Here is a 27,723-nt window from a genome sequence, read left to right on the forward strand (position 1 = left end):
GCAGTTGAAAAAAAAGTCAACGTAAAAGCGCAGTCAGTCGCGTTTTCGTTGAGGCGCCTGTAGGGTTGTGCCAATAGACAATGCCATGGCCGATAGACATCACATCCTCCGCCCCACCCCCTTTCTCAAACCCGCTAGTGAAAAATACACATTTAGGTATTTTTCAGTACAGCGTCAGTACACTGCTTCAATCTTTCGCTTTCACGCTTGTGCTTAGTAATTTTAGTAAAAACCTCAGATACTGCTGGTTGGTTGCTGTTGCTTGTGCACCTTTTTTTACCAACCAAGTTTGTTGACGCCGTTATAACGACACATCACTCTGCCTATTCATGCCAGAGTCCTGCAGGAGAAAAGATTGACAGGTAGTAATTATGTGTAACTTCTCTTTATTTATTTATGATTTGGTTATGGGTAAAACAAAGACGATGTGGGTCAGGCAGTTGAATCGGTAGGCTACAAATAATTAATTCGTTATGAGATAATTAATTATTCATGAATAATTAATTTACTGCCACCTATGATGACGATGCCATCGTCCATCGCGATGTTTCCCATTTAGACATTGTATGAATGCCAAATTGTTGGACATCACCCAACCCTATGCTCCTGCAGTATTTGTGTTGTCAAGACGACTACAGAGACTTTTAAAGATGGAGGAGAGACTTGTGGTTTCTGTTTTTAGTTATCCAGGGCTGTATGACTCACGAATCGTGAATATCACAATATTATTAAATATTAAAATTATAACAAATGTCAAAAGCAACACTCGTGCACAATTCGCAGCTGATTAAGTCATGGCCTAGCGACATAAAAAGCGAACCGCGCTTCTTTTTTTTCTTGTCAGCAAAAAGGTAAGTGGGGTGCACCTTTTTTGGACCGAAGAGGTGTGTTTGGTGTGATCGGCCCCTAAGCCTAGTATTTAGTGCATGTTGCTGCTACTTTGCCGTATAGTCAGGGCAGTAGGAGACTGTATTATCATCAATAACGTTACTTGTTGAGCATGCTCAGGGCATACCTGTCAACCCTCTTGTTTTGTCCAGGATTCTCCTGTATTTTACAGTTCTATCCCGTTATCATCCCATAAAGGTATTTTCCCGTATTTCTCCCGTATTTTCAGTCTTTCTCTGAAGAGTGTCAATAAACATTAAAGAGCCGATCCTCCCTATACACAACCCATACCACCGTACCACCAGAGGCCGCCCCTTGCACCTAATTGTGAGTTTGTTCTGTGCTTTCGTTTTATTTAGGCATCAAAACACTTTGAAATAAATATTAAAAAATGGCAGGATTCCCTTACTTTTCATTACAGGGGCCGTAGCCCCTCTTATGTGGGGTCCCTTATTATGGTGGGCATATCCCTTATTTTCACATCCCAATGTTGACAGGTATGGCTCAGAGTCCGTATGCGATATCTAGTGTATATATCTATGATTGTAACCCCAGTTAAACATTTGGAGCATCTTAGGAACCACTTAGCAACTCCCATCAGGGTATATATCTATATCTATATCTATCTATATATATATATATATATATATATATATATATATATATATATATATATATATATATATATATATATCTATATATATATATATATCTCAGGGTGGTGATGTGTGTGAAGATAGCCTGTTGATGTTTCTCTGAGCTGATGGGAGATCCCAGACTCTGTGTGAGTTTCTCTGGGCAGGGCGACTCAGTATGTTGCATGATTGTCTCTAATCAGTCACATCTCTTCTTTCTGTACTCGGAGATCGGCCAAATATGGTGCATCACATGAAAACATAACCATTTCCCACCAAAATCAAATGGAAAAAATATGTGGAAATTTACATAAAATGACATATTTACACTATATGCTCTATCATACACCCAGGGCAAAAGGCGCAAGACATGTTTGGTGCAATTTGTTGCTATTTTGAGACCAATGCAACAGTAATTTTCACGTTTTGCGTCACGTTGTTTAAATAGCGAATCCATTCTCATCATTTTGTGTACTCATGGGTGTGCTGGTCTATAAAGGAGGTGTGTTAAGGCGCATTGTTGGTGTGTTGCTATTTTGAGAAACTGAAATAGACTGTGCTATTGACAAACTAAAAGCTGCTTTAAAGTTTTTTCAGTTTATTTATGACAATTTACATTTGTATAATGTTATTATTATTATTAGCCGTATTGGTTATTATGCATATTTATATTTAATAATAACTAGTTTAGATTTGTCCACCTGTCATTAGGTTTGGGAGACGTATGTCACTATATGGGGCATACGAATAGGACGCGTGTTTGGATTTAACTCCAATATAACTCCGATATAACTTTTCAGCACACTTCATTATTATTGTTCATTTATTCGTTTGCTGAAAATTAGAGCTGAATTTAGAAATAGTTTTGAAACAAATCTTTGCGCTTTACAAACTAAATAAAAAATGTAGGCTAATGTATGTCTTCAGTGGAGTGCGTACAACACCGTTTCCTTATACACGAAAAGTAAAGGAGTAAAAGTAAAGTGTTGGCGCCAGTAGTGTAGTGGTTAGCGCGTCGACACGTGCACTCCGGTGCTCACAGCGACCCGAGTTCGATTCCCGCCTCGCGGTCTTCCCCATGCTCTCATGTCAATACTCTCTACTGTCCTATATAATAAAGGTGAAAAGCCCTAAAAAATTATTATAAAAAAAAGTAAAGTAAAGAGAAAGAGGCTGAATGGAGGAGGCTCGTTCTTTATCCTCGGGCTGCAGATGCTCTGTTTAACTGTTTTCCTGCTAGTGAAGTGTTCAATATTTTCCACTTAAGTCCGCCATGTAAATAGCAAATGCACCATGGCGCAACACTCTGGCGCAACTGACTCTTAAAGGGATTAAACACACCCATAGCTCTTTAAGAGATTAAGCACAACCCTGTTAGACCATGCGCCGGGGCGCAGAGCGCATTTTTCCATCCTTAAAATGGCAAAAGTGGATTCGGACATGCCCTTAATACTTTTCGCCATGCGCTTTAGACTTTGTGCCTAGATCATTAAAATAGAGCCCTATGTGCTTTTAATTCTGGCATTATTTTCATGACACCTCAGAAGCAATAAAACCCAAATAAAAGTATTATTAACTATACTGTATGTTATTAAATATACATGTAACATAAGTGTTGTTATACATATTTTAATCTGATTTTATATATATACATATGGCCACACTTTGCGATTTAAAGTTTCATTTTTAGTTTTATTATTCATTCATTAATTTTTCTACGGCTTAGTCCCTTATTTATCAGGGGTCGCCACAGTGGAATCAACCGCCAACTATTCCGGCATATGTTTTACGCAGCGGATGCCCTTCTCAACCCAGTACTGGGAAACACTGTCACACTTTCACACACACTCATACACATAGGCAAATTTAGTTTACCCAATTCAGGTGTGTTGCATATGTTTGGACTGTGGGGGAAACCGGAGCACCCAGAGGAAACCCACACCAACACGGGGAGAACATGCAAACTCCACACAGAAATGCCAACTGAGGCACCCTAGATTTATTATTTATTATTTCTTAATTTTTGTGTTATGATGTGCACCTTTTGTGAAGCTGCTTTGGAACGATAATTATTGTGAAAAAAGCACTATACAAGTAAAGTTAAATTGAATTGAATTTACTAACATAAACCAATCTTGAACAAGACTTGTACAGCATTTATTACTCCTAGTTCAGTATTTACTAATGCATTATTAAAATCCAAATTGATTATTAACATTAGTTAATGCACCGTGAGTTAACTTTATTAACAACTTTATAAATAATCACAAGCTGCAATAAATAGTTAAATAAATATATTGTTCATTGCTTATTCATGTTAGTACACACATTACATTAACTAATCCAAATATATTGTAAAGTGTTATCATAAATGTAGTATAATACATAAAATACAGGGGTTTTTGACTCAAATTTGTGTGAAATTTTTAATTGATTCCATATAATCTACATCTAAACATTTACAGTATGCATCTGAAGTATTCTGCTGTTTTTATGTTGGATCTCTGCGAATTTTTGAGTTCAGTGTGTTAATAACAGCTCTGTGCAGAACTATGAAACAACTGTAATGCTGAAGTGTTATCAGGCTTGAGTCTGGCGTTAACAGAATCCTGCTATTGTGTGTATGTGCTGCATAATTCTCAAGGCCGTCGCTCTGTCTGCGTTCAGGATTAGTGGCGTCTCTCAGCTCAGACTACAGCAAAAGAAATAGAGAGAGAGAGAGAGACTGAAAGCATTTTGGCCTTGTTTTACTCATACTCACCCTCTTGCATTATGAATTATAAGGGACAATAACTTGGAATAGTGAGATATTACTTAGCAACTCTCTAGAAACTATTTAGAAGGCCTTATGATGCATTGAAGTATTGCAATATAAAAATACTACAATGAGTATCAGTGATGTAAACAATATGATTCACATAATCAAGCTTGCTTTATCCAAGAATCAGCTTACTGTATTTATAAGGTATAATTTACCCAAAAATGTCAATTCTGTCTTCATGCTGCCACATATTTGACTTGCGTTGTAAGGTACAGAAAACTATGAAAGTCAAAGGTGATGATCAACTTGAAATGGTGACCATCAAGTGGAAGTCAATGGTGACCATCAAGTGGAAGTCATTGGTCACCATCAAGTGTAAATGGAGGTCAATATTGAACTTTAATTGGAAGTGGAAGTCTATGGTGGCCATAAAGTTTAAATGGAAGTCAATGGTGATCCTCAAGTAGAAGTGGAAGTCAATGGTATCCATCAAGTGGAACTGGATGTCAATGGTGTCTATCAAGTGGAACTGGAAGTCAGTGGTGTACATCAAGTGGAACTGGAAGTCAGTGGTGTCCATCAAGTGGAACTGGAAGTCAGTGGTGTCCATCAAGTGGAAGTGGAAGTCAATGGTGTTCCTTAAGTGGAAGTGGAAGTCAATGGTGTTCCTCAAGTGGAAGTGGAAGTCAATAGTGAACTTTAATTGGAAGTAGAAGTCAATAGTGACCATTAAGTTTAAATGGAAGTCAATGGTGTCCATCAAGTGGAAGTGGAAGTCAATGGTGTCCATCAAGTGGAAGTGGAAGTCAATGGTGTTCCTCAAGTGGAAGTGGAAGTCAATAGTGAACTTCAATTGGAAGTGGAAGTCAATAGTGACCATAAAGTTTAAATGGAAGTCAATGGTGATCCTCAAGTGGAAGTGGAAGTCAGTGGTGTCCATCAAGTAGAAAAGAAAGTCAATGGTGACCATTAAATGAAAATAAAAGTCAATGGTGACTATTAACTGTAAATGGAACTCAATAGTGACCATAAAGTGGAAGTCAATCGTGACCATCAAGTGGAAGAGGAAGTCAAAGGTGACATTTGTAATTGGAAGTCAGTGGTGACATCATATGTGAATAGAAGTCAATGGTGGCCATCAAGTAGAAGTGGAAGTCAATGGTTTCCATCAAGTGGAAATGAAAGTAAATGGTGAACATTAACTCAAAACGTAAGTCAGTGGAAAACTTCAACTGGATAGGAAAGTCAATGGTGACCTTCAAATGTACAGGGAAGTCAACGGTGACCAACAATTTGGAAATTTAATTTAATGGTGCCCATCATTGGCAGTAGAAGTCAACAGTGAACATCAAGTGGAAATGGAGGTCTGTGGTTACCATCAAGTAGAAGTGGAAGTCAATGGTGACATTCAAGTGGAAGTGGAAGTCAATGGTGACCATCAAGTGTAAATGGAGATCAATAGTGAACTTCAATTGGAAGTGGAAGTCAATGGTATCCATCAAGTGGAAATGAAAGTCAATGGTGACCATTAAATGGAAATAAAAGTCAATGGTGACTATTAACTGTAAATAGAACTCAATGCTCAACATCAAGTGGAAATGGAACTCAATGGTGACATTATTCATTAATGGAAGTCAGTGGTGACATCATTTGTAATTGGAAGTCAATGGTGACAATCATGTAGAAGTAGAAGTCAGTGGTTTCCATTAAATGGAAATGCAATTCAGTGGAAGTGGAAGTCAACAGGGAACATCAAATGGAAATGGAAATCAGTGGTGAACATTCATAAATGTAAGTAAGTGGTGACATAATTGGCAGTAAATGGTGACATCATTTGGAAATGTAAGTCAGTGGTAAACGTCAAGTGTAAGTCACTGGTGACCATCAAGTGTGAAAGTAAATGGTGATCCTCAAGTGGAAGTCAATGGTGTCCATCAACTGGATAGGGAAGTCAATGGTCACCATTAACTGGAAATGGAAGTCAGTGGTAAACGTCAAGTGTAAGTCACTGGTGACCATCAAGTGTGAAAGTCAATGGTGATCCTCAAGTGGACGTCAATGGTGTCCATCAACTGGATAGGGAAGTCAATGGTCACCATTAACTGGAAATGGAAGTCAGTGGTGGCCATCGATTGGAAATTTAAATTCAAGTGTGGAAGTCAATGGTGACTTTTGAGTGGAAGTCAGTGGTCACTATGAAGTGTAAATGAAAGTCAATGGTGGAAGTGGAAGTGGAAGTCAATGATGTCCGTCAACTGGATAGGGAGGTCAGTGGTGAACATCAAGTGGAGATGGAAGTCAATGGTGACCATCATTCGTAAATGGAAGTCAGTGGTGACATCATTTGTAATTGCAAGTAAATGGTGACATCATTTGTGAATATAAGTCAATGGTGACCATCAAGTAGAAGTGGAAGTCAATAGTGGCCGTCAATTGGAAATTTAAGTCAATGGTGAAGATCAAACAGAAACTAAAGTCAATAGTGACATCATTTGTAAATTGAAGCCAATGGTGACATCATTCAGAAGTGGTAGTCAGAGGTGTCCATCAATTTAAAGAGGAAGTCAGTGGTGTGCATCAGTGGTAGTGGAAGTCAATGGCTAACATCAAGTGGAAGTGGTAAACATCAACTGGAAATAAAAGTCAATGGTGACTATTAAATGCAAATAATAGTCAATGGTGAACATCAAGTGAAAATGGAAGTCAATTCTGACCATCATTCGTAATTGGAAGTCAATGGTGATCATCAAGTAAAAGTGAAAGTCCATGGTGACCATCATCTGGAAATGGAGGTCAGTGGTGAACACCAAGTGGAAATAGAAGTCAGCAGTGAACATGAAGTGGAAGTAGAAGTCAGCGGTATCCTCAGTGAAGTGGAAGTCAATGGTGAACATCAAGTGGAAGTTAAAGTCAATGGTGACCATCATTTGTAAATGAAGTCAATGGTAACCATCAGCTGGAAATGGAAGTCAATGGTGTCCATCAATGGGGAAATGAATGTCAGCGATGACCAATCATTATGAAAGTGAGCTACTCCTTTAAAAACACCTTAGCAAGCTCTGAGGAACACACTTTTACCAACGCTCACAGCATCACACATCATAGTGAAGGGTTGTGCATTGCCAAACATTGTGCGCAGTTCCTGCTGACAGCAGTGGCAGGAAGTAATGGTGGGCTGATCACAGCAGACAGGAAGTGCTTTAGTTGTCTAGTTAGACATGACACACACACACGCACACACCTGTGTCTTTCCTCCCAGGAGTCCAGTATTAGGAAGTAACAGATGACTGTCAAGGAATCCTGACAATGTTGATGTATACATGTGCCACACACATATATATATATACTCTCTCTCTAGAGACACTGCTGTGATAGTATGAATGTGTTCTCTCTCTCACACACACACACACACACACACGCACACACTGCACTGTGTTTTGTCTGGCAGATGGCTTTGCATGAATAAACTCTCTTCCTTATCACTCATCTCAAGACTGGCCTTCTTGTCAACAACTGCCTTTCTAGGAAAAGATCAATTTTTAGAGTCACTTCTGTCAAAATTTCAGTTTAAAAACACTCCCATGTTCAGTTTACCCAAGTTTGGGCATAAACGGAGTGCTGAATCTCAAATTCTTCAAGACTTTGGCTCAATATTTTAAGACGTTCTTCAGAAGCATGATCCATCACCTAAAAACCTGACATATGTGTTATTATTTCTGAAGAATATGCTTTAGGGAAATGATTGCATATCAATTCATGTGTCAAACATTCAAATAAAAGTGAACACAAATACTTTGCTTCATTAATATTGAATGTATATTAATGTATATTGTGAATTTGAACACTTGTGCCTTCTTAATCTACATATGAAGAGTTTAGATGCGAAAACCTCTAATAGCCATTGTATATTTTCTTTTAAAATTAGCATTTTCTCTGAATCCTGTATGTAAAATCAGTAACAGATGAAAATTAGCCCCCGTGGCTAACTCTGGCTTATTTACATTGTTTATTAATGAGCATTGTCCCTGTTAAATTAATTTTACTTTTATAGTGACAAATAAGTTCTTTTAATTACCTTTCAAGTGAAAAAACTGAACATAGGAGGCTGAGAACAATGCTCATTTGAGGAGAACATTTGAGACGGCATTTAGAGGTTGTTGCATCTGAATTCTTCATATGTGTTTTTCTTATTATTTACGATAATTTTGGTCTTAAAAGGTCATAAATTATGCCAGAAAATAGCATTTTTACCTAAAGTTTAATATTTCCACCTAATTTCCCTTTATAAATATATTTTACACCAGTTCGAAAAATGTTGTAACAATATTCAATATGAAACAGTCTATGCAATATATAGCATCAATGCAATTTAATTACAGCTTCATATATTATTTGTTAATAGACTTCTGTTTTGTTTGCAAGACTTTATTTATGTATCCTTTTCCAAAGTAATATTTGTAATATTTTAAGGATCTGTTTTTAGAATTGCAGATCAAATTAATTAAAATATTGTTGTAGTTGCATGGGTGTGTTGGTGTGGTTATGTATATGTGTTTGGGTTTTTTTTTGTTAATGTGACATTGCATAAAATATAATTTTGCATTATAAATATTTTCCTAGTAAACGAGTTCAGCTGGAAAGGCATCGGCTGCGTAAAATAAGTTGGCGGTTCGTTCCGCTGTGGCGACCCCTGATTAATAAAGGGACTAAATAAAAATTATAAGTATTGTTGATTCTGATCACTGACTTATTCAACACAGTAATCATCACCCCCCAAAAAACCTTTATCACATGGACAAACATTTATATTTTATTTTTTATTATAGGAAAATACAGTCATTTAAAGGTGCTGTATGTAAGTTTTTGACTCGTCTAAAGCATAAAATATCATAAGTTTGCAGATATTTAAGAGAAATGTTAAGTAAACGTTTATCTGAAAAATGCTGAAGTCATATATTCTGCTTTGTAAATGTGCGTTACATGCAGGAAAATCTGTCTTTGTTTTGGCCATTTAACCCTCCCACTGCCAGTTTAGCCAGTTACATTTCAGTACCCTGAATTGCCTTGGTGGAAAACTGCGTATTTGATTCATTCAGTCAGGAAGGCTCTCTAAGCATGTGCCTGTAACTGAAATGCGACCTCCGGTGGACAGTAGCAGATCCGAAATGAGAGACAGATTCAGAGTTCCACATGAGGTTATTAATTAACAGATAATATAAATATTACTAACATAAACATTAGATGAGCAGGTTACATTGTAACTCCGTGTCTTAACAACATGCTACGTGATTGAGATTTGCAGTGATGAGCAATTTGGCTGTTTGCACCAGACTAAACATGACAGAAATTTAAATCGAGCCATTCAGAAGCACAAATTAATGTTACTGCATTGCGCTCCAGCAAAATGGTAATCTAATTAATACATATTAAACCTCTTTAACATTATTAAATGCAGACGCTGAATCACTGATATGTGTTGGTTTGCACGGAGTCACAGTTCTAAAGTTCCATTTCAGATGGTTTATTTCATTTTCCAGATCTGCTGCTGCTTTCAGTAGTATGGTAATAAATGTCATGTAAAATGGCATTCAAACTCACATTATCAGCATTTAACACTGAATAAAGCACATGAGGTGTATCTGAGCTGATCATTGTCAGTTTTCTGTTGTTCAGCTGCAAGAAATAGAAGTCGTTTCTGAAATAGAAATTCCAGTTGTTGGTTAGAGCAAAAACTCCTTTTAATATGGAGAATATTCCTTTTAACGTGTGACGTTGCTTTTATTTAGAACACGACTTAAAGCAGCCTTTAGGCTTGACCCTGGGACTTGCTCCTGTTGGTGTCGTCAATCTGGCAACCTGCTCTTGCGCTGACTTGTCAGAGGAGGAGCAGAGTGAAAATGTGTTTTGGCCCAGGAGTGCAATACCTAGTTCAACCACTGGGTGTCAAACTAACATACTGCACCGGTTCAAATTGGTTATTGCTAGATAAGATATGGATGCGGCCAGAAGTTAACGAGATTTAGCTATATTATTTATGAAATTTCCCATTTATTGTATCTTATTGACGTCTACCCCCACCCCAACCCTTAACCCAACCGTCACAGTAATGTAAAAACAGTAGTTGTACCGAGTATTATTTATGTTATCTATTAAATTACCCAATACATTGTATTTTTTATCACCTACCCCCACTCCAACCCTAAACCCAACCGTCACAGTACTGTAAAAATATTAATTATAGTTATACAGTGTCACAAAAATGCTATTATAACTGATGTGCATATCGCACTTCCGCCCGGCCACGTATCTGATCTAGACTTTACCGTTAAAATTCTTAGAATTAATCAGGTTTTTGTGTCTCTTTTTAAAATTGATGCACAAGAGTTAACATACATTGACTTAAAACAACAGTGCGCAAAGACTTTAGCAGCTGCATAGCAACCAACTACACACTGCCTGGGAAAACCTTAACAACCATGCAACATTTCGCTGGAAACTGCTCCGAACACCTTAGCAACCGCATTGCATTTCTGGAGAATGTAGTCTCTGCGTGTCTCTGATTGGAGACATTTCCATGATCTCCGCTGTCTGAATCAGACTCTGTTTCTGGATCTGATGTTCCCTCAGACTTTATAATGAGCACATCAGACGCCGAGTTTTCAACCGAGAGGAGCCGCAGGGACTTTTACAGGAAAACTCTTATGAAAGGAGGACATAGACTGCGTGTCTGTCTGTCCGTCTGACTGTGTGTGTGTGAAGTCACAGCAACATTTGTCACCCTCAGCTGCCTGTTTATGTACTGACAGCATTAGTGGCATGGAAAACCCCTGTGTGTGTGTGTGTGTGTGTGTGCGTGTGTGTGTGTGTGTGTGTGTTTGTGTGTTTTCTCAGTTCTGTTGGATGGCAGCCATGATGTCTTCATTTATCTGCAGCTCTGTTAACACAACCCACAATAACAACCTCAGGACACACACTGCCTTCTGTACACACATTCACAGCGACTGAACTGCTGTTAGCACTGAATTTGTCCTTTTTCTGTTCTGTATTTATCCATTTTTATGTGTATTTATATATATATATATATATATATATATATATATATATATATATATATATATATATATATATATATATATATATATATGCTTGTGTGTGTATATATATATATATATATATATATAAATGTGTGTATATATATATATATATATATATATATATATATATATATATATATAAATGTGTGTATATATATATATATATATATATATATATATATATATATATATATATATATATATATGTGTGTGTATATATATATATATATATACAGCACTGTATTCTCTGTGCTGTAGACCTTCACAGACCTCTGTTTGCAGCAGATCGCAACCCAGAGCAACAGGTAGCTACAAAGTCACTTCTAGTGTGAATAAGGCATCATTGAGAGTATAGATCCTAACCAAATCTGCCTAGAAAAATACCAACTTTTCATTTACTGTCAGTCTTAGCACACAATGTAATTAAAGAAGTGTCAAGCTTTAAATGGGAAAATGAATAATACATTTTTTGTAAGATGCTAATGGTCTAATCCAATTCAATGATTTATGCTAAGCTAAGCTAAACATGCTCCCACCCTGAGATCAACTGAATGGATTAAGAAATGGTAAAACTCAACTATTTAACTCTAGGAGAGATGTAAACCTAGCCCGTTTCCAAAAAAAAGTGTTTAATTCAGTGTAGTCAGTGTTTTAGTGATATGATTCTCAGACTCCGGTCATTTTCACTACTCTTCGACTCTTTCTGCCAGTGTTGTTGTTGTTGTTTTTATTTGCGGTGGATGTTTGTTAACATCCTGGCTTTAGATAAGAGCTCTTCAGTCTGCTCATGGGGCCGCGATGTCCAGCCACAAGTGATTAGACTTGGAGACAGGCATCTCATTTCCATCTCAATTCTCTCTTTCCCACCCACCTGATACGATGCCTGAACGATTAGCAGTTCAAAATCTGCTTCAAATCCATTACTATTCATCCACAACCTGCTGTTTGTGTGCTAAACGCATCCAACCTCTCTTGTTTTCTCTATAATGTCAGCGTGATGTTCAATCGTACTATTTATGTTTCATTATGTGATCCTGGTTTCACTCTGCATGTTATACAGTCTAAATTTTAGCCCTCCTGTGATCTTTGAATTCTTTTTTAAATATTTATGGTGGCTTGAAAAGCCAGCATATTGTTATCTATCTTAAACTTATTATTAGGCTGGCTTGTCAAAGCCAACCTACTGTTATCCTATTTAAACTTATTATTATTTTTTTTTTTATTATTATTATTCTTCTTCTTCTGAGACTAAAAATTAAACTCTATCTCCTCCTAGAGCTTTCGAGCTATGACCACCAAACTCGCACCAGACCTCCGAACTATTCGGACTCGGATTGCTATATCTTTTCCGACTGATCCGACTTTCGGTTTTCCGAAAACACCCCCGGGACCACCGGAAAAATCCCATAGACTTAACATGGGATCAAACTTTGTGAGCTCATAACTCTGCGTCAGACTGTCACACAGACTTCTAACTGGGCTCATTTAACTCAGACTATCAATCTGCCAATGACTGATCACCTTTAAACTTTCTAGCCACGCCCTAGCAACCACTTTTGGACCCTAGAAACTGTCCCATAGACTTCCATTGCAAAAGACTGTCATTGACTTAACATTGAATCAAACTCTGTGAGCTCATAACTCTGCATCAGAGTGTCAAACTGACTTCTAACTGGGCTCATTTAACTCAGACTACCAAACTGCCAATCACTGATGAGCTTTTAACTTTCTAGCCACACCCTAACAACTAGATACTGCACCCTAGCAACAACTGTCCCATAGACTTCCATTGCAAAAGACTGTCATTGACTTAACATTAGATCAAACTTTGTGACCTCATAGCTTTCAATCAGACTGTCATACTTATGGATGAGCTTTATCTATCTATCTATCTATCTATCTATCTATCTATCTATCTATCTATCTATCTATCTATCTATCTATCTATCTATCTATCTATCTATCTATCTATCTATCTATCTATCTATCTATCCTTTTTCAAACTGTTTTCATCTATCTATCTATCTATCTATCTATCTATCTATCTATCTATCTATCTATCTATCTATCTATCTATCTATCTATCTATCTATCTATCTATCTATCTATCTATCTATCTATCTATCTATCTATCTATCCTTTTTCAAACTGTTTTCATCTATCTATCTATCTATCTATCTATCTATCTATCTATCTATCTATCTATCTATCTATCTATCTATCTATCTATCTATCTATCTATCTATCTATCTATCTATCTATCTATCTATCTATCTATCTATCTATCTATCTATCTATCTATCCTTTTTCAAACTGTTTTCATCTATCTGTCTATCTATCTATCTATCTATCTATCTATCTATCTATCTATCTATCTATCTATCTATCTATCTATCTATCTATCTATCTATCTATCTATCTATCTATCTATCTATCTATCTATCTATCTATCTATCTATCTATCTATCTATCTATCTATCTATCTATCTATCCTTTTTCAAACTGTTTTCATCTATCTATCTATCTATCTATCTATCTATCTATCTATCTATCTATCTATCTATCTATCTATCTATCTATCTATCTATCTATCTATCTATCTATCTATCTATCTATCTATCTATCTATCTATCCTTTTTCAAACTGTTTTTATCTATCTATCTATCTATCTATCTATCTATCTATCTATCTATCTATCTATCTATCTATCTATCTATCTATCTATCTATCTATCTATCTATCTATCTATCTATCTATCTATCTATCTATCTATCTATCTATCTATCTATCTATCTATCTATCTATCAACTGTTTTTATCTATCTATCTATCTATCTATCTATCTATCTATCTATCTATCTGTCTGTCTGTCTGTCTGTCTGTCTGTCTGTCTGTCTGTCTGTCTGTCTGTCTGTCTGTCTGTCTGTCTGTCTGTCTGTCTGTCTGTCTGTCTGTCTGTCTGTCTATCTATCTATCTATCTAAGAACATGCTAATTCATGCTAGAGTCATGCTAGTAACATGCTAATTCATGCTACAATCATGCTAGTAACATGCTAATTCATGCTAGAATCATGCTAGTAACATGCTAATTCATGCTAAAACGATGCTAATTTATGCTAGAGTCATGCTAGTAACATGGTAATTCATGCTAGAATCATGCTAGTAACATGCTAATTCATGCTAGAATCATGCTAGTAACATGCTAATTCATGCTAGAATCATGCTAGTTACATGCTAATTCGTGCTAGAACGATGCTAATTCATGCTAGAATCATGCTAGTAACATGCTAATTCATGCTAGAATCATGCTAGTAACATGCTAGTTCATGCTAGAATCATGCTAGAACGATGCTAATTCATGCTAGAATCATGCTAGTAACATGCTAATTCATGCTAGAATCATGCTAGTAACATGCTAATTCATGCTAGAATCATGCTAGTAACATGCTAATTCATGCTAGAATCATGCTAATTCATGCTAGAATCATGCTAGTAACATGCTAATTCATGCTAGACTCATGCTAATTCATGCTAAAACGATGCTAATTTATGCTAGAATCATGCTAGTGACATGCTAATTCATGCTAGAATCATGCTAGTAACATGCTAATTCATGCTAGAATCATGCTAGTAACATGCTAATTCATGCTAGAATCATGCTAGTTACATGCTAATTCGTGCTAGAACGATGCTAATTCATGCTAGAATCATGCTAGTAACATGCTAATTCATGCTAGAATCATGCTAGTAACATGCTAATTCATGCTAAAATCATGCTAGTAACAGGCTAATTCATGCTAGAATCATGCTAGTAACATGCTAATTCATGCTAGAATCATGCTAGTAACATGTTAATTTATGCTAGTAACATGCTAATTCATGCTAGAATCATGCTAGTAACATGCTAATTCATGGTAGAATCATGCTAGTAACATTCTAATTCATGCTAGAATGATGCTAATAACATGCTAATTCATGCTAAAATCATGCTAATAACATGCTAATTCATGCTAGAATCATGTTAGTAACATGCTAATTCACGCTAGAATCATGCTAATAACATGCTAATTCATGCTAGAATCATGCTAGTAACATTCTAATTCATGCTAGAATCATGCTAGTAACATGCTAATTCATGCTAGAATCATGCTAGTAACATGCTAATTCATGCTAGAATCATGCTAGTAACATAATAATTCATGCTAGAATCATGCTAATAACATGCTAATTCATGCTAGAATCATGCTAATGACCTGCTAATTCATGCTAGAATCATGCTAGTAATATGCTAATTCATGCTAGAATCATGCTATTAACATGCTAATTCATGTTAGTAACATGCTAATTCATGCTAGAATCATGCTAGTAACATGCTAATTCATGCTAGAATCATGGTATTAACATGCTAGTTCATGCTAGAATCATGCTAGTAACATGCTAATTCATGCTAGAATCATGCTAATAACATGCTAATTCATGGTAGAATCATGCTAATGACATGCTAATCGTTCTATCTATCTATCTATCTATCTATCTATCTATCTATCTATCTATCTATCTATCTATCTATCTATCTATCTATCTATCTATCTATCTATCTATCTATCTATCTATCTATCTATCTATCTATCTATCTATCTATCTATCTTTTCGTACTTTTTAAAACTACTTTAAACTAAATAAACTAGTACCAACAGACTTTTACAAGCCAGCCTCAAAGTTTGTCCTCAAACTTTAATAATCTAGTTATTCTTCTTCTTCTTCTTCTTCTTCTTATTCTTCTGAGACTAATTTCTAAGTGTATCTCCTCCTAGGCCTTTCAAGCTACATACTTCAAACTTTCGTCAAACCTTCAAACTGGTCTGACTCGGGTTGCTATATCTTTTCTAACTGATCCGACCTTGGGTTTTCCGAAAAACGACCCAGAAAAAACCCAAAAGTCCCATTGACTTAACATTGGGTCAAACTTCGTGAGCTCATAACTCTGCATCAGACTGTCCTACAGACTTCTAACTGGACTCATTTAACTCAGTCTAGCCAGCAGCCAATAACTGATGACTTTTTAACTTACTAGCCACTCCCTAGCAACCACTTACAGCACCCTAGCAACTGTCCCATAGACTTCCATTGTAAAAGACTCCCATTTACTTAACATTGGATCAACCTTTGTGAGCTCATAACTCTGCATCAGACTGTCCTACAGACTAGAGTCTGGCCTCATTCAACTCAGTCTAGCCAGCAGCCAATCACTGATTACCTTTAAACTTACTAGCCACTCCCTAGCAACCAATTTCAGCACCCTAGCAACTGTCCCAGAGACTGTGACTAGCTATTCTAACACACGCTAACAGTTTTAACATCCTACTGACATGCTAATCTTGCTAGAAAGGTGCTAGCAATACGATAGTGACATGCTAGTCATGCTAGTAACATGCTAATTCATGCTAGAATCATGCTAACAACATGCTAATTAATGCTAGAAACAAGCTGACTCATGCTAGAATCATGCTAGTAACATGCTAGTTACATGCTAATTAATGCTAGAATCATGCTAGTTACATGCTAATTCATGCTAGAAACATGCTAATTCATGCTAGAATCATGCTAACAACATGCTAATTCATGCTAGAAACATGCTAATAACATGCTAATTCATGCTAGAAACATGCTAGTAACATGCTAGAATAATGCTAGTAACATGCTAATTCATGCTAGAATCATGCTAATAACATGCTAATTCATGCTAGAATCATGCTAGTAACATGCTAATTCATGCTAGAATCATGCTAATAACATGCTAATTCATGCTAGAAACATGCTAGTAACATGCTAATTAATGCTAGAAACATGCTAGTAACATGCTAATTCATGCTAGAATCATGCTAGTAACATGCTAATTCATGCTAGAAACATGCTAGTAACATGCTAATTCATGCTAGAATCATGCTAGTAACATGCTAATTCATGCTAGAAACATGCTAATTCATGCTATAATCATGCTAGTTACATGCTAATCCATGCTAGAATCATGCTAGTTACATGCTAATTCATGCTAGAATCATGCTAGTAACATGCTAATTCATGCTAGAATCATGCTAGTTACATGCTAATTCATGCTAGAATCATGCTAATAACATGCTAATTCATGCTAGAATCATGCTAGTAACATGCTAATTCATGCTAGAATCATGCTAGTAACATGCTAATTCATGCTAGAAACATGCTAATTCATGCTCGAATCATGCTAGTAACATGCTAATTCATGCTAGAATCATGCTAATAACATGCTAATTCATGCTAGAAACATGCTAATTCATGCTAGAATCATGCTAATAACATGCTAGTAACATGCTAATTCGTGCTAGAAACATGCTAGTAACATGCTAATTCATGCTAGAATCATGCTAGTAACATGCTAATTCATGCTAGAATCATGCTAATAACATGCTAATTCATGCTAGAAACATGCTAATTCATGCTAGAATCATGCTAATAACATGCTAGTAACATGCTAATTCATGCTAGAAACATGCTAGTAACATGCTAATTCATGCTAGAATCATGCTAGTAACATGCTAATTCATGCTAGAAACATGCTAACTCATGCTAGAAACATGCTAGTAACATGCTAATTCATGCTAGAATCATGCTAATTCATGCTAGAAACATGCTAGTAACATGCTAATTCATGCTAGAATCATGCTAGTTACATGCTAATTTATGTTAGAATCATGCTAGTTACTTGCTAATTCATGCTAGTAACATGCTAATTCAGACTCGGCTTTTCAAGCCACCATAAAGTTTGTCCTCAAACTTTAATATCTAGTTATCAAGTGCTGTTTAACGGAGAGATTTTATTTTTTTAATATAATAGTTTTATTAACTCATTTCCTTTGCCATGATGACAGTACATAATATATTACTGTTTATTTTACTGGTATTTAGTTTAAAGTGTAATTTAAAGACTTAATTAGGTTCATTTTTTGTTCATTTTTAACACTTGATTTTCTTTTTCTATTTATTTTGTAAGACTGGTGTTTAGTTTAAAGTGTAATTTAAAGACTTAATTAGGTTCATTTTTTGTTCATTTTTAACACTTGATTTTCTTTTTCTATTTATTTTGTAAGACTGGTGTTTAGTTTAAAGTGTAATTTAAAGACTTAATTACGTTCATTGGGCAAATTGTCATTCTATGTATCATTCTATTTTTGTTCTGTCGTTCCATTGTTCTATCTTTCATTCTATCTATATTTCTGTCTTTCGTACTATCGTTCTGTCTTTTGTTTTATCGTTCTATTTATCATTCTAACTTTCATTCAATTGTTCTATCATTCTATCTTTCATTCTATCTATCCATCCTCCATCCATCTTGTTTCTTTCTATTATTCTGTCTGTCTGCCTGTCTGCCTGTCTGTTTGTCTGTCTGTCTGTTTGTTTGTCTATCTGTCTGTCTGTCTGTCTATCAATTGTTTATCCATCCATCCATCCATCCATCCATCCATCCATCCATCCATCCATCCATCCATCCATCCATCCATCCATCCATCCATCCATCCATCCATCCATCCATCCATCCATCCATCCATCCATCCATCCATCCATCCATCCATCCATCCATCCATCCATCCATCCATCATTTTGTCTGTCACAATTTGTCCAAATTGGCTCTGCACTATTGAAAGTTGCACAATTTTTTTCATTTGTTCATTTTTAACCCTTGATTTTCTTTTTCTATTTATTTTGTAAGACTGGTGTTTAGTTTAAAGTGTAATTTAAAGACTTAATTAGGTTCATTGGGCAAATTAGGGGAATTAGACAAATTACTGGACATCAGGGGTTTGTTCTGTAGCCAATAAAAAAAATCATAAGGGAGGTGATAATTATTACCCTGCAGTTCTTTATTCCACACACAGTTAAAAAAAGAGTTTCTCTGTAAGAAATTTATGTTAGGAAATACTATGAAAAAGAGTTTCACAAGATATTTATCCATCCCTTCTATTGTTGTATCTATTGTTCTATTTATTGTTCCATCCAGTGTTCTGTCTATCATTCTATCTGTCATTCTATCTGTTGTTCTATCATTGTATCTATCGTTCTATCTATCATTCTATCTGTCATTTAATCTATTGTTCTTTCATTGTATCTATCGTTCTGTCTATCATTCTATCTTAGTTCTATCATTTAATGTATTGTTCTATCATTTTATTTATTCTGTTGATCTATCTTTGTTTTGTCATTCTATCTATTATTCTATATCATTCTATGTTTTGCTTTATTGTTCAATTTTTTTGTATTAACTATCATTCTATCTTCTATCGTTCTATCTGTTGTTCTGTCTATTGTTCAATCTTTGTTCTATCGTTTTATCTATCATTCTATTTTTGTTCTATCATTCTGTCTATTGTTCTATCTTTGATTTATCGTTCTGTCTTTGTTCTATTGTTCTGTCTATTGTTCTGTCATTCTATGTATCGTTCTATTTTTGTTCTGTCGTTCTATCTATCATTCTATTTTGTCCTATCTATCCATTGTTCTATCTTTCATTCTATCTATATTTCTGTCTTTCGTACTATCGTTCTGTCTTTTGTTTTATCCTTCTATTTATCATTCTAACTTTCATTCAATTGTTCTATCATTCTATCTTTCATTCTATCTATCCATCCATCCATCCATCGTTGTTTCTTTCCATTATTCCGTCTGTCTGCCTGTCTGTCTGTCTGTCAATTGTTTATCCATCCATCCATCCATCCATCCATCCATCCATCCATCCATCCATCCATCCATCCATCCATCCATGCATCCATCCATCCATCCATCCATCGTTTTGTCTGTCACAATTTGTCCAAATTGTCCAGCACTATTGCAAGTTGCACATTTTTTTTCATTTGTTCATTTTTAACACTTGATTTTCTTTTCATTTTGGAATGTAGCACCTGTTTTACAGTCAAGTTTCACCTGCAGTTTGTGTTTTAAATCTTCAACCATAAAAAGTGTGCTTATTTGATTTCTCCTGGCATCGTGACATATTTCATTTCAGATAGACCTTTCCATGGTCAAACAGAACAGAAGAACTGATTTTGAGCACCGTGGACTCTATAGAATAGATATAAAGCTGTATGTTTTGAGCCGTTAGCATGTCCAGTTCTTGGTTGTGGTTTTTGAAGGTTGTATGAATGATCTTCTGCTTCAGTTGTTCTGCTTCTGGCCTGAAGCGAAGTCTTTTAAGTGTGTCACCATTGCCATGTTTTAAATACGCCATACTTGCTTGGTCCTTTTTCTTTTTTTCCCAATACATTTATAGGTTTCTTGTCCACACAAGCAGCTGTAATTTGCCAATTAAAGTCCATAAATTGATATAATTCAAGATAAATTGAAATAAAATATAAAATACATGCAAATGTCAACATTATTTAAAACACAAAGCTTGTTTTTAAAGCAACAAATATATTGAAACTAACTAGAAATATTTGTAGAAAATTAAAAAAACTAAAATGACAACTATATTAAATACATAAATTAAAATGACAACTCAATATTAAAAATATAAATATTTCTAAAGTTTATAAATGATACTAAAATAACTATTAACAATAGTCATTTGCTATTATAGCTGTTAGAATGTAAAGTGAGGTAATCAGTTTTAAGGTTATTAAATACGCTATATCATTAAGTGCCATCAAGCGGGTGTAAGTTGTCAATTCATGTCCATTTTCCAGTAATTTTTCATTAATTAAAATAATTACAAAATAAAAGCAAATGTAAACATTATATTAAAACGCAAAGTTTGTTTTTAAAGCTAAAAATATATTGAAGCTCATTAGAAATATTTGTAGAAAATTACTAGAGAAACTGAAATGAAAACTATTAAATGTGTAAGTTAAAATGACAACAGAATATTAAACATATAAATATTTATATTCTGTTTCAATAGGCTTAAAGGTTTCATGTTATACACGCAGGTGTAATTTATTCATTTTCCAGTCATTTTTTGTTGGTTGAAATAAAATACAAAATAAAAGCAAATGTGAGCATCATTTAAAGTACAAAGTTTGTTTTTAAAGCTAAAGCTATTTTGAAGCTCACTAGAAAAAATGACTAAAATAAAAACTTATAAATGTATAAATTAAAATGACAACTGAATATTAAAAATATATATTTCTAAAGTATATAAATGATACTAAAACAACTATTAACAATAATGATCTGCTAATATAGCTGTAAAAAGTTAAAGTGAGGTCATAACTTCATCAGTTTTAAGGTTATTAAATACGATCATTAAGTGCCATCAAGCAGGTGTAATTTGCCAATTCATGTTCATTTTCCAGTCGTTTTTCATTAATCAAAATAAAATACAAAATAAAAGCAAATGTAAACATGATTTAACATACAAAGTTTGTTTTAAAGCTAGAAATATATTAAAGGTTACTAGAAATATTTGTAAAAATGCTAGAAAAACTGAAATGACTACAGTGAAAACTATTAAATGTATGAATTAAAATGACAACTGAATATTAAAAATACATATTTCTAAAGTATATAAATGATACTAAAACAACTGTTAACAATAATGATCTGCTAATATAGCTGTAAAAAGTTAAAGTGAGGTCATAACTTTATCAGTTTTAAGGTTATTAAATATGATCAAGTGCCATCAAGCAGGTGTAATTTGCCAATTTAAGTAATTTTCCCAGTCATTTATCATTAATTGCAAGAAAATACAAAATAAAAGCAAATGTAAACATGATTTAAAATAAAGTTTGTTTTAAAGCTAAAAATATATTAAAGGTTATTAGAAATATTTGTAAAAATACAAAAAAACCCTGAAATGACTACAGTGAAAACTTATAAAAGTATAAATTATAATGACAATATTAAAAATATATATCAAATATATTAGTGATACTAAAAATAATTATGAACAATAATCATTTGCTAATATAGCTGTAAGAAATTAAAGTGAGATCAAAACTGAATCAGTTTTAAGGTTATTAAATATGATCAAGTGCCATCAAGCAGGTGAAATTTGCCAATTCATGTTCATTTTCCAGTCGTTTTCCATTAATCAAAATAAAATACAAAATAAAAGCAAATTTAAACATGATTTAACATACAAAGTTTGTTTTAAAGCTAGAAATATATTAAAGGTTACTAGAAATATTTGTAAAAATACTAGAAAAACTGAAATGACTACTATGAAATCTTATAAATGTATGAATTAAAATGACAACTGAATATTAAAAATACATATTTCTAAAGTATATAAATGATACTAAAACTAAAAGGTTATTAAATATGATCAAGTGCCATCAAGCAGGTGTAATTTGCCAATTTAAGTCAATTTTCCAGTCATTTTTCATTAATTGTGAAAGAAAATACAAAATAAAAGCAAATGTAAACATGATTTAAAATACAAAGTTTGTTTTAAAGCTAAAAATATATTAAAAGTAACTAGAAATATTTGTAAAATACTAAAAAAACTGAAATTACTAAAATGAAAACTTATAAAAGTTATAAATTATAATGACAATATTAAAAACACATATTTATCAAATATATTAGTGATACTAAAAATAATTATGAACAATAATCATTTGCTAATATAGCTGTAAGAAGTTAAAGTGAGATCAAAACTTAATCAGTTTTAAGGTTATTAAATATGATCAAGTGCCATCAAGCAGGTGTAATTTGCCAATTCAAGTTCATTTTCCAGTCGTTTTCCATTAATCAAAATAAAATACAAAATAAAAGCAAATGTAAACATGATTTAAAATACAAAGTTTGTTTTAAAGCTAGAAATATATTAAAAGTAACTAGAAATATTTGTAAAAATGCTAGAAAAACTGAAATGACTACAATGAAAACTATTAAATATATAAATTATAATGACAATATTAAAAATATGTATTTATATTTATTTATGTATTATCTGTATTTACATAACTTAATCAGTTTTAAGGTTATTGAATATGATCAAGTGCCATCAAGCAGGTGAAATTTGCCAATTCAGGTTCGTTTTTTAATTAATTGAAATAAAATAAAAGCAAATGCAAACATGATTTAAGATACACAGTTTTTAGATTAGATTCAACTTTATTGTCATTACACATGTACAAGAACAAGGCAACGAAATGCAGAAGGCAATGAAATGCAATTGATTTTAAAGCTAAAATGTAGTGAAGGTAACTAGAAGTATTTAGAAAATTACTAGAAAAGCTAAAATGACTTCAATGGAAACTATTAAATATATAAATTAAAATGACAACAGAAAATAGATATTAAAATATATTTTTCTAAAGTTTATAAATGGTGCTAAAATAACTATTAATAATAATAATAATAATAATAATATATATATATATATATATATATATATATATATGTATATATATATATATTTTTTTTTTTTTCAATTTGCTATTGAAATAATTTGCTAATATAGCTAGCAGTTATAAGTTAAAGTGAGGTCATGTCAGTTTTAAGATGATTAAATAAGTGCCATTTTCTAGTTTTGCCCATTTTATAGTCTGTCAGATCAAATGAAACCTCATGATTTGAGGTGTCATTCACATTTGCATCTCAAATGGTGCAGGAATTAATGTCATGATGATGTTAAAAGACAATGTGCTCATAAATGTCCGGGAAGCATGACGTGACCTTTTCGATTGTCACCATGCATTAAAGTCAGTCTCATGTTAAGAGCGCTTTCTGTGTCAATCAGGTGGTTTATGGAGTGTGTTCACGTTGGGCGGAGCCGGCAGCAGGCCAGGGGCGGAGCAAGAGCAGAACCCTCTCCCGCTGTCCAATCAGAGCCTGCTATTACTGCTGGTTCTGGCTAATCAGACAGATGGCCCGGACTGTCCCAACCCTTACCGCCAGGCTGTGACCTGCTTCAAAAACACTCAAGGTAGACCGCAGTGCCAAATATTGTTAAATACATTGAATTAAAAGGTAAAAATGAAAGTTCTGTCATCATTTACTCTCCCTTCACTTGTTTCAAACTTATTAGAGTTACTTTCTTCTGTTAAACACAAAAGAAGATATTTTGAAAAATGCTGAAAACCTGTAACCATTGACTACCATAGTATTTATTTTTTATACTATGGAGATTGACAGTTTTCAGTTTTCTTCGAAATATCTTCATTTGAGAAAGGAGGAGAAAAAAGCTAATAAATAAATACATTTTTATTTTTGGGTGAACTATCCCTTTAGTTTCAATGGAAAAAAAATCTTACTTGGTTTTTGTCTTGCTTCTAGTCCAGATATCAACAAAAGGTTTAAATCAAAAAACATTTTCTAGACAAGCAAAAGATATTGTTTTGTTTTAAGAAATAAAATGTCAAAATTCAGTTATTCCGTGAAAAAGAATAATAAGAATCTGCCAATACATGGGTAATTGTTTGTTAAATATATTGAATTAAGTGTAAAAACAACAATTCTGTCATCATTTACTCTCCCTTCACTTGCTTCAAACCTATTAGAGTTTCTTTTTTTCTGTTAAACACAAAAGAAGATATTTTGAAAAATGCTGGAAACCTGTAACCATTGACTACCATAGTATTTATTTTTTATACTATGGAAATTGACAGTTTTCAGCTTTCTTTGAAATACCTTCATTTGAGAAAGGAGGAGTAAAAACTAATAAATAAACTATTTTTAAAGGTGAACTATCCCTTTAGTTTAACAGCAAAAATGCTTTTCTTACTTGGTTTTTGTCTTGTTTCTAGTCCAAATATCTAAAAAAAATTTAAAATCAAAAAGCTTTTTTAGGCAAGCAAAAGATATTGTTTTATTTTAAGAAATAATGTCAATTTTATTATTAAAAGATTTTATAAAAGATTTAATTTTATTATTAAAAGATTTTATAAAAGATTTAATTTTATTATTAAAAGATTTTATAAAAGATTTAATTTTATTATTAAAAGATTTTATAAAAGATTTAATTTTATTATTAAAAGATTTTATAAAAGATTTAATTTTATTATTAAAAGATTTTATAAAAGATTTAATTTTTATTATTAAAAGATTTTATAAAAGATTTAATTTTATTATTAAAAGATTTTATAAAAGATTTAATTTTATTATTAAAAGATTTTATAAAAGATTTAATTTTTATTATTAAAAGATTTTATTTATTAAGAGTTTTTCTTCAAAAAAAAAAAAAAATCCACCAATACATGGGTCATTTCTGTTAAATATATTGAATCAAACATAAACATTTTAATTCCGTCATCATTTACTGACTTTTACTTTTTTCTAAACCTATTAGAGTTTCTTTCTTCTGTTAAACACAAAAGAATATATTTTGAAGAATGTTGGAAATCTGTAACCATTGACTGCTTTTGTTCTTACTATGAAGGTTACCAGATTTCAGCATTCTTTAAAGTATCTTCTATTGCGCCGTTCAACAGGAGAAAGAAACTAATGAATGAATGAATGAATGAATGAATGAATAAATGAAGAATAAATAATCAGTCAATCTTTATTTTTGGGTGAATTATCCCTTTAATTTCAATGCAAAAAAAATCTTACTTGGTTTTTGTCTTGTTTCTACTCCAGATATCAAAAAAGGTTTAAATCAAAAAACATTTTCTAGACAAGCAAAAGATACTGTTTTGTTTTAAGAAATAAAATGTCAAAATTCAGTGAAAAAGAATAATAAGAATCTGCCAATACATGGGTAATTGTTTGTTAAATATATTGAATTAAGTGTAAAAACGACAATTCTGTCATCATTTACTCTCCCTTCACTTGCTTCAAACCTATTAGAGTTTCTTTTTTCTGTTAAACACAAAAGAAGATATTTTGAAGAATGCTGAAAACCTGTAACCATTGACTACCATAGTATTTCGTCTCTTTTTCTGATATAATATGTCAAAATTCTGTGAGTTTTTCTTCAAAACAAGCAAAATAATCCACCAATGAAACTTTCCTGTGTGTGTTTCAGACTCTTCATCCATGCCGTCTCCTCAGCCTCACACGTTTCAGATCAACTTTAACAGTTTGTACACGGCTCTGTGTGAGCAGCAGAAATCAGACCAGGTGACGTTACTGCTCTACACGCTCCTGCATCAGAACAGCAACATGAGGACGTACATACTGTCCCGCACGGACATGGAGAACCTGGTGAGCACATTCAGCACATACTCTTACGCATTTCACTCCTCCTGTCATTCATTTATTTTCCTTCGCCTTAGTCCCTATATGCATCAGGGGTCGCCACAGTGGAATGAACCGCCAACTTATCCAGCATATGTTTTACATAGTGGTTCCCCTCCAGCTGCAACATAGTACTGGGAAACACCCATACACTCTCACGTTCACACACATGCACTACGGCCAATTTAGTTTCTTCAGTTCACCTGTACCGCATGTCTTTGGATTCCCACGCCAACACGAGGAGAACATTCAAACTCCACACAGAAATGCGAGAGTGTGTGAACTTGTAAATGGGAGTGTGTGTGTTGATATGAGTGTGCGAATTTGTGCATGTGTGTGTGCGAGTTTATTGATGTAACTGTGTGTTTATTTGTGTAAATGTATGTGCTTGTGTGTGTGTGTGTGTGTGTGTGTGTGTGTGCATGTGTGTAGTGTATGTTGATGTGCATATGTGTGTCTTTGTGTGTTTGTGTCTATATCTGTGCAGTGTGTAGTGTGTGTGGATGTGAGTGTGCGTGAACTCGTAAATGTGTGTGTGTGTGTGAGTGTGTGCATGTGTGTTGATGTGAGTGTGTGAAGTTATGCAAATAAGTCTGTGTGTGTGAGTATGTTGATGTGTGTATGTATTTGTGTGAATACGTATCCTTGTATGTGTAGTGTGTGTTGATGAGTGTGTGTGTGTGTGTGTGTTAAATTTGTGTGTGTGAGTGTGTTGATGTGTGTATGTATTTGTTTATGTGAATATGTGTTCTTGTGTGTGTAGTGTGTGTTGATGAGTGCGTGTGTGTGTGTGTGTGTGTGTTTTGCATGAGAATGCGCATGTTTGTATTTTTTGTGTGAAAGTGTGTGTGTGTTTGTGTGGATGTGAGTGTTTGTGTATGTGTGTGTCAAAGAAAGTGTATGCGTGCATTTGTCAGTGTTGATGTGAGTATGTATTTGTTTGTTTGTTTGTGTGTGTGTGTGTGTGTGTGTGTGTGTGTGTGTACTTGTAAATGTGAGTGTTTGTGTGTTGATATGAGTGTGTGAATTTGTGCATGTGTGTGTGTGTGAGTATATTGATGTAACACTATGCATTTCTTTGTGTGAATGTATGTGCTTGTGTGTGTGCATGTGTGTAGTGTGTGTTGATGTGCGTACAGTGTGTGTGTCTTTGTGTGTGCGTGTGTGTCCATATCTGTGTGGATGTGAG

The 27,723-nt window shown here is 33.9% G+C and overlaps 1 protein-coding gene across 1 annotated transcript in view; it reads left to right on the forward strand.

Annotated features, from left to right (window-relative positions):
* The window catches only part of dym (dymeclin), a 150,333-nt gene that overhangs the window by 47,592 nt on the left and 75,018 nt on the right, over positions 1-27,723 (forward strand). Inside the window, exons 9-10 of the mRNA XM_056445876.1 lie at positions 24,097-24,282; positions 26,323-26,501. Coding sequence (XP_056301851.1) covers positions 24,097-24,282; positions 26,323-26,501 — 365 coding nt within the window. The remainder of the gene's footprint in view (positions 1-24,096; positions 24,283-26,322; positions 26,502-27,723) is intronic.

Source organism: Danio aesculapii, chromosome 21 (genome assembly GCF_903798145.1).
Source record: "Danio aesculapii chromosome 21, fDanAes4.1, whole genome shotgun sequence".
Lineage (NCBI taxonomy): Eukaryota > Metazoa > Chordata > Actinopteri > Cypriniformes > Danionidae > Danio > Danio aesculapii.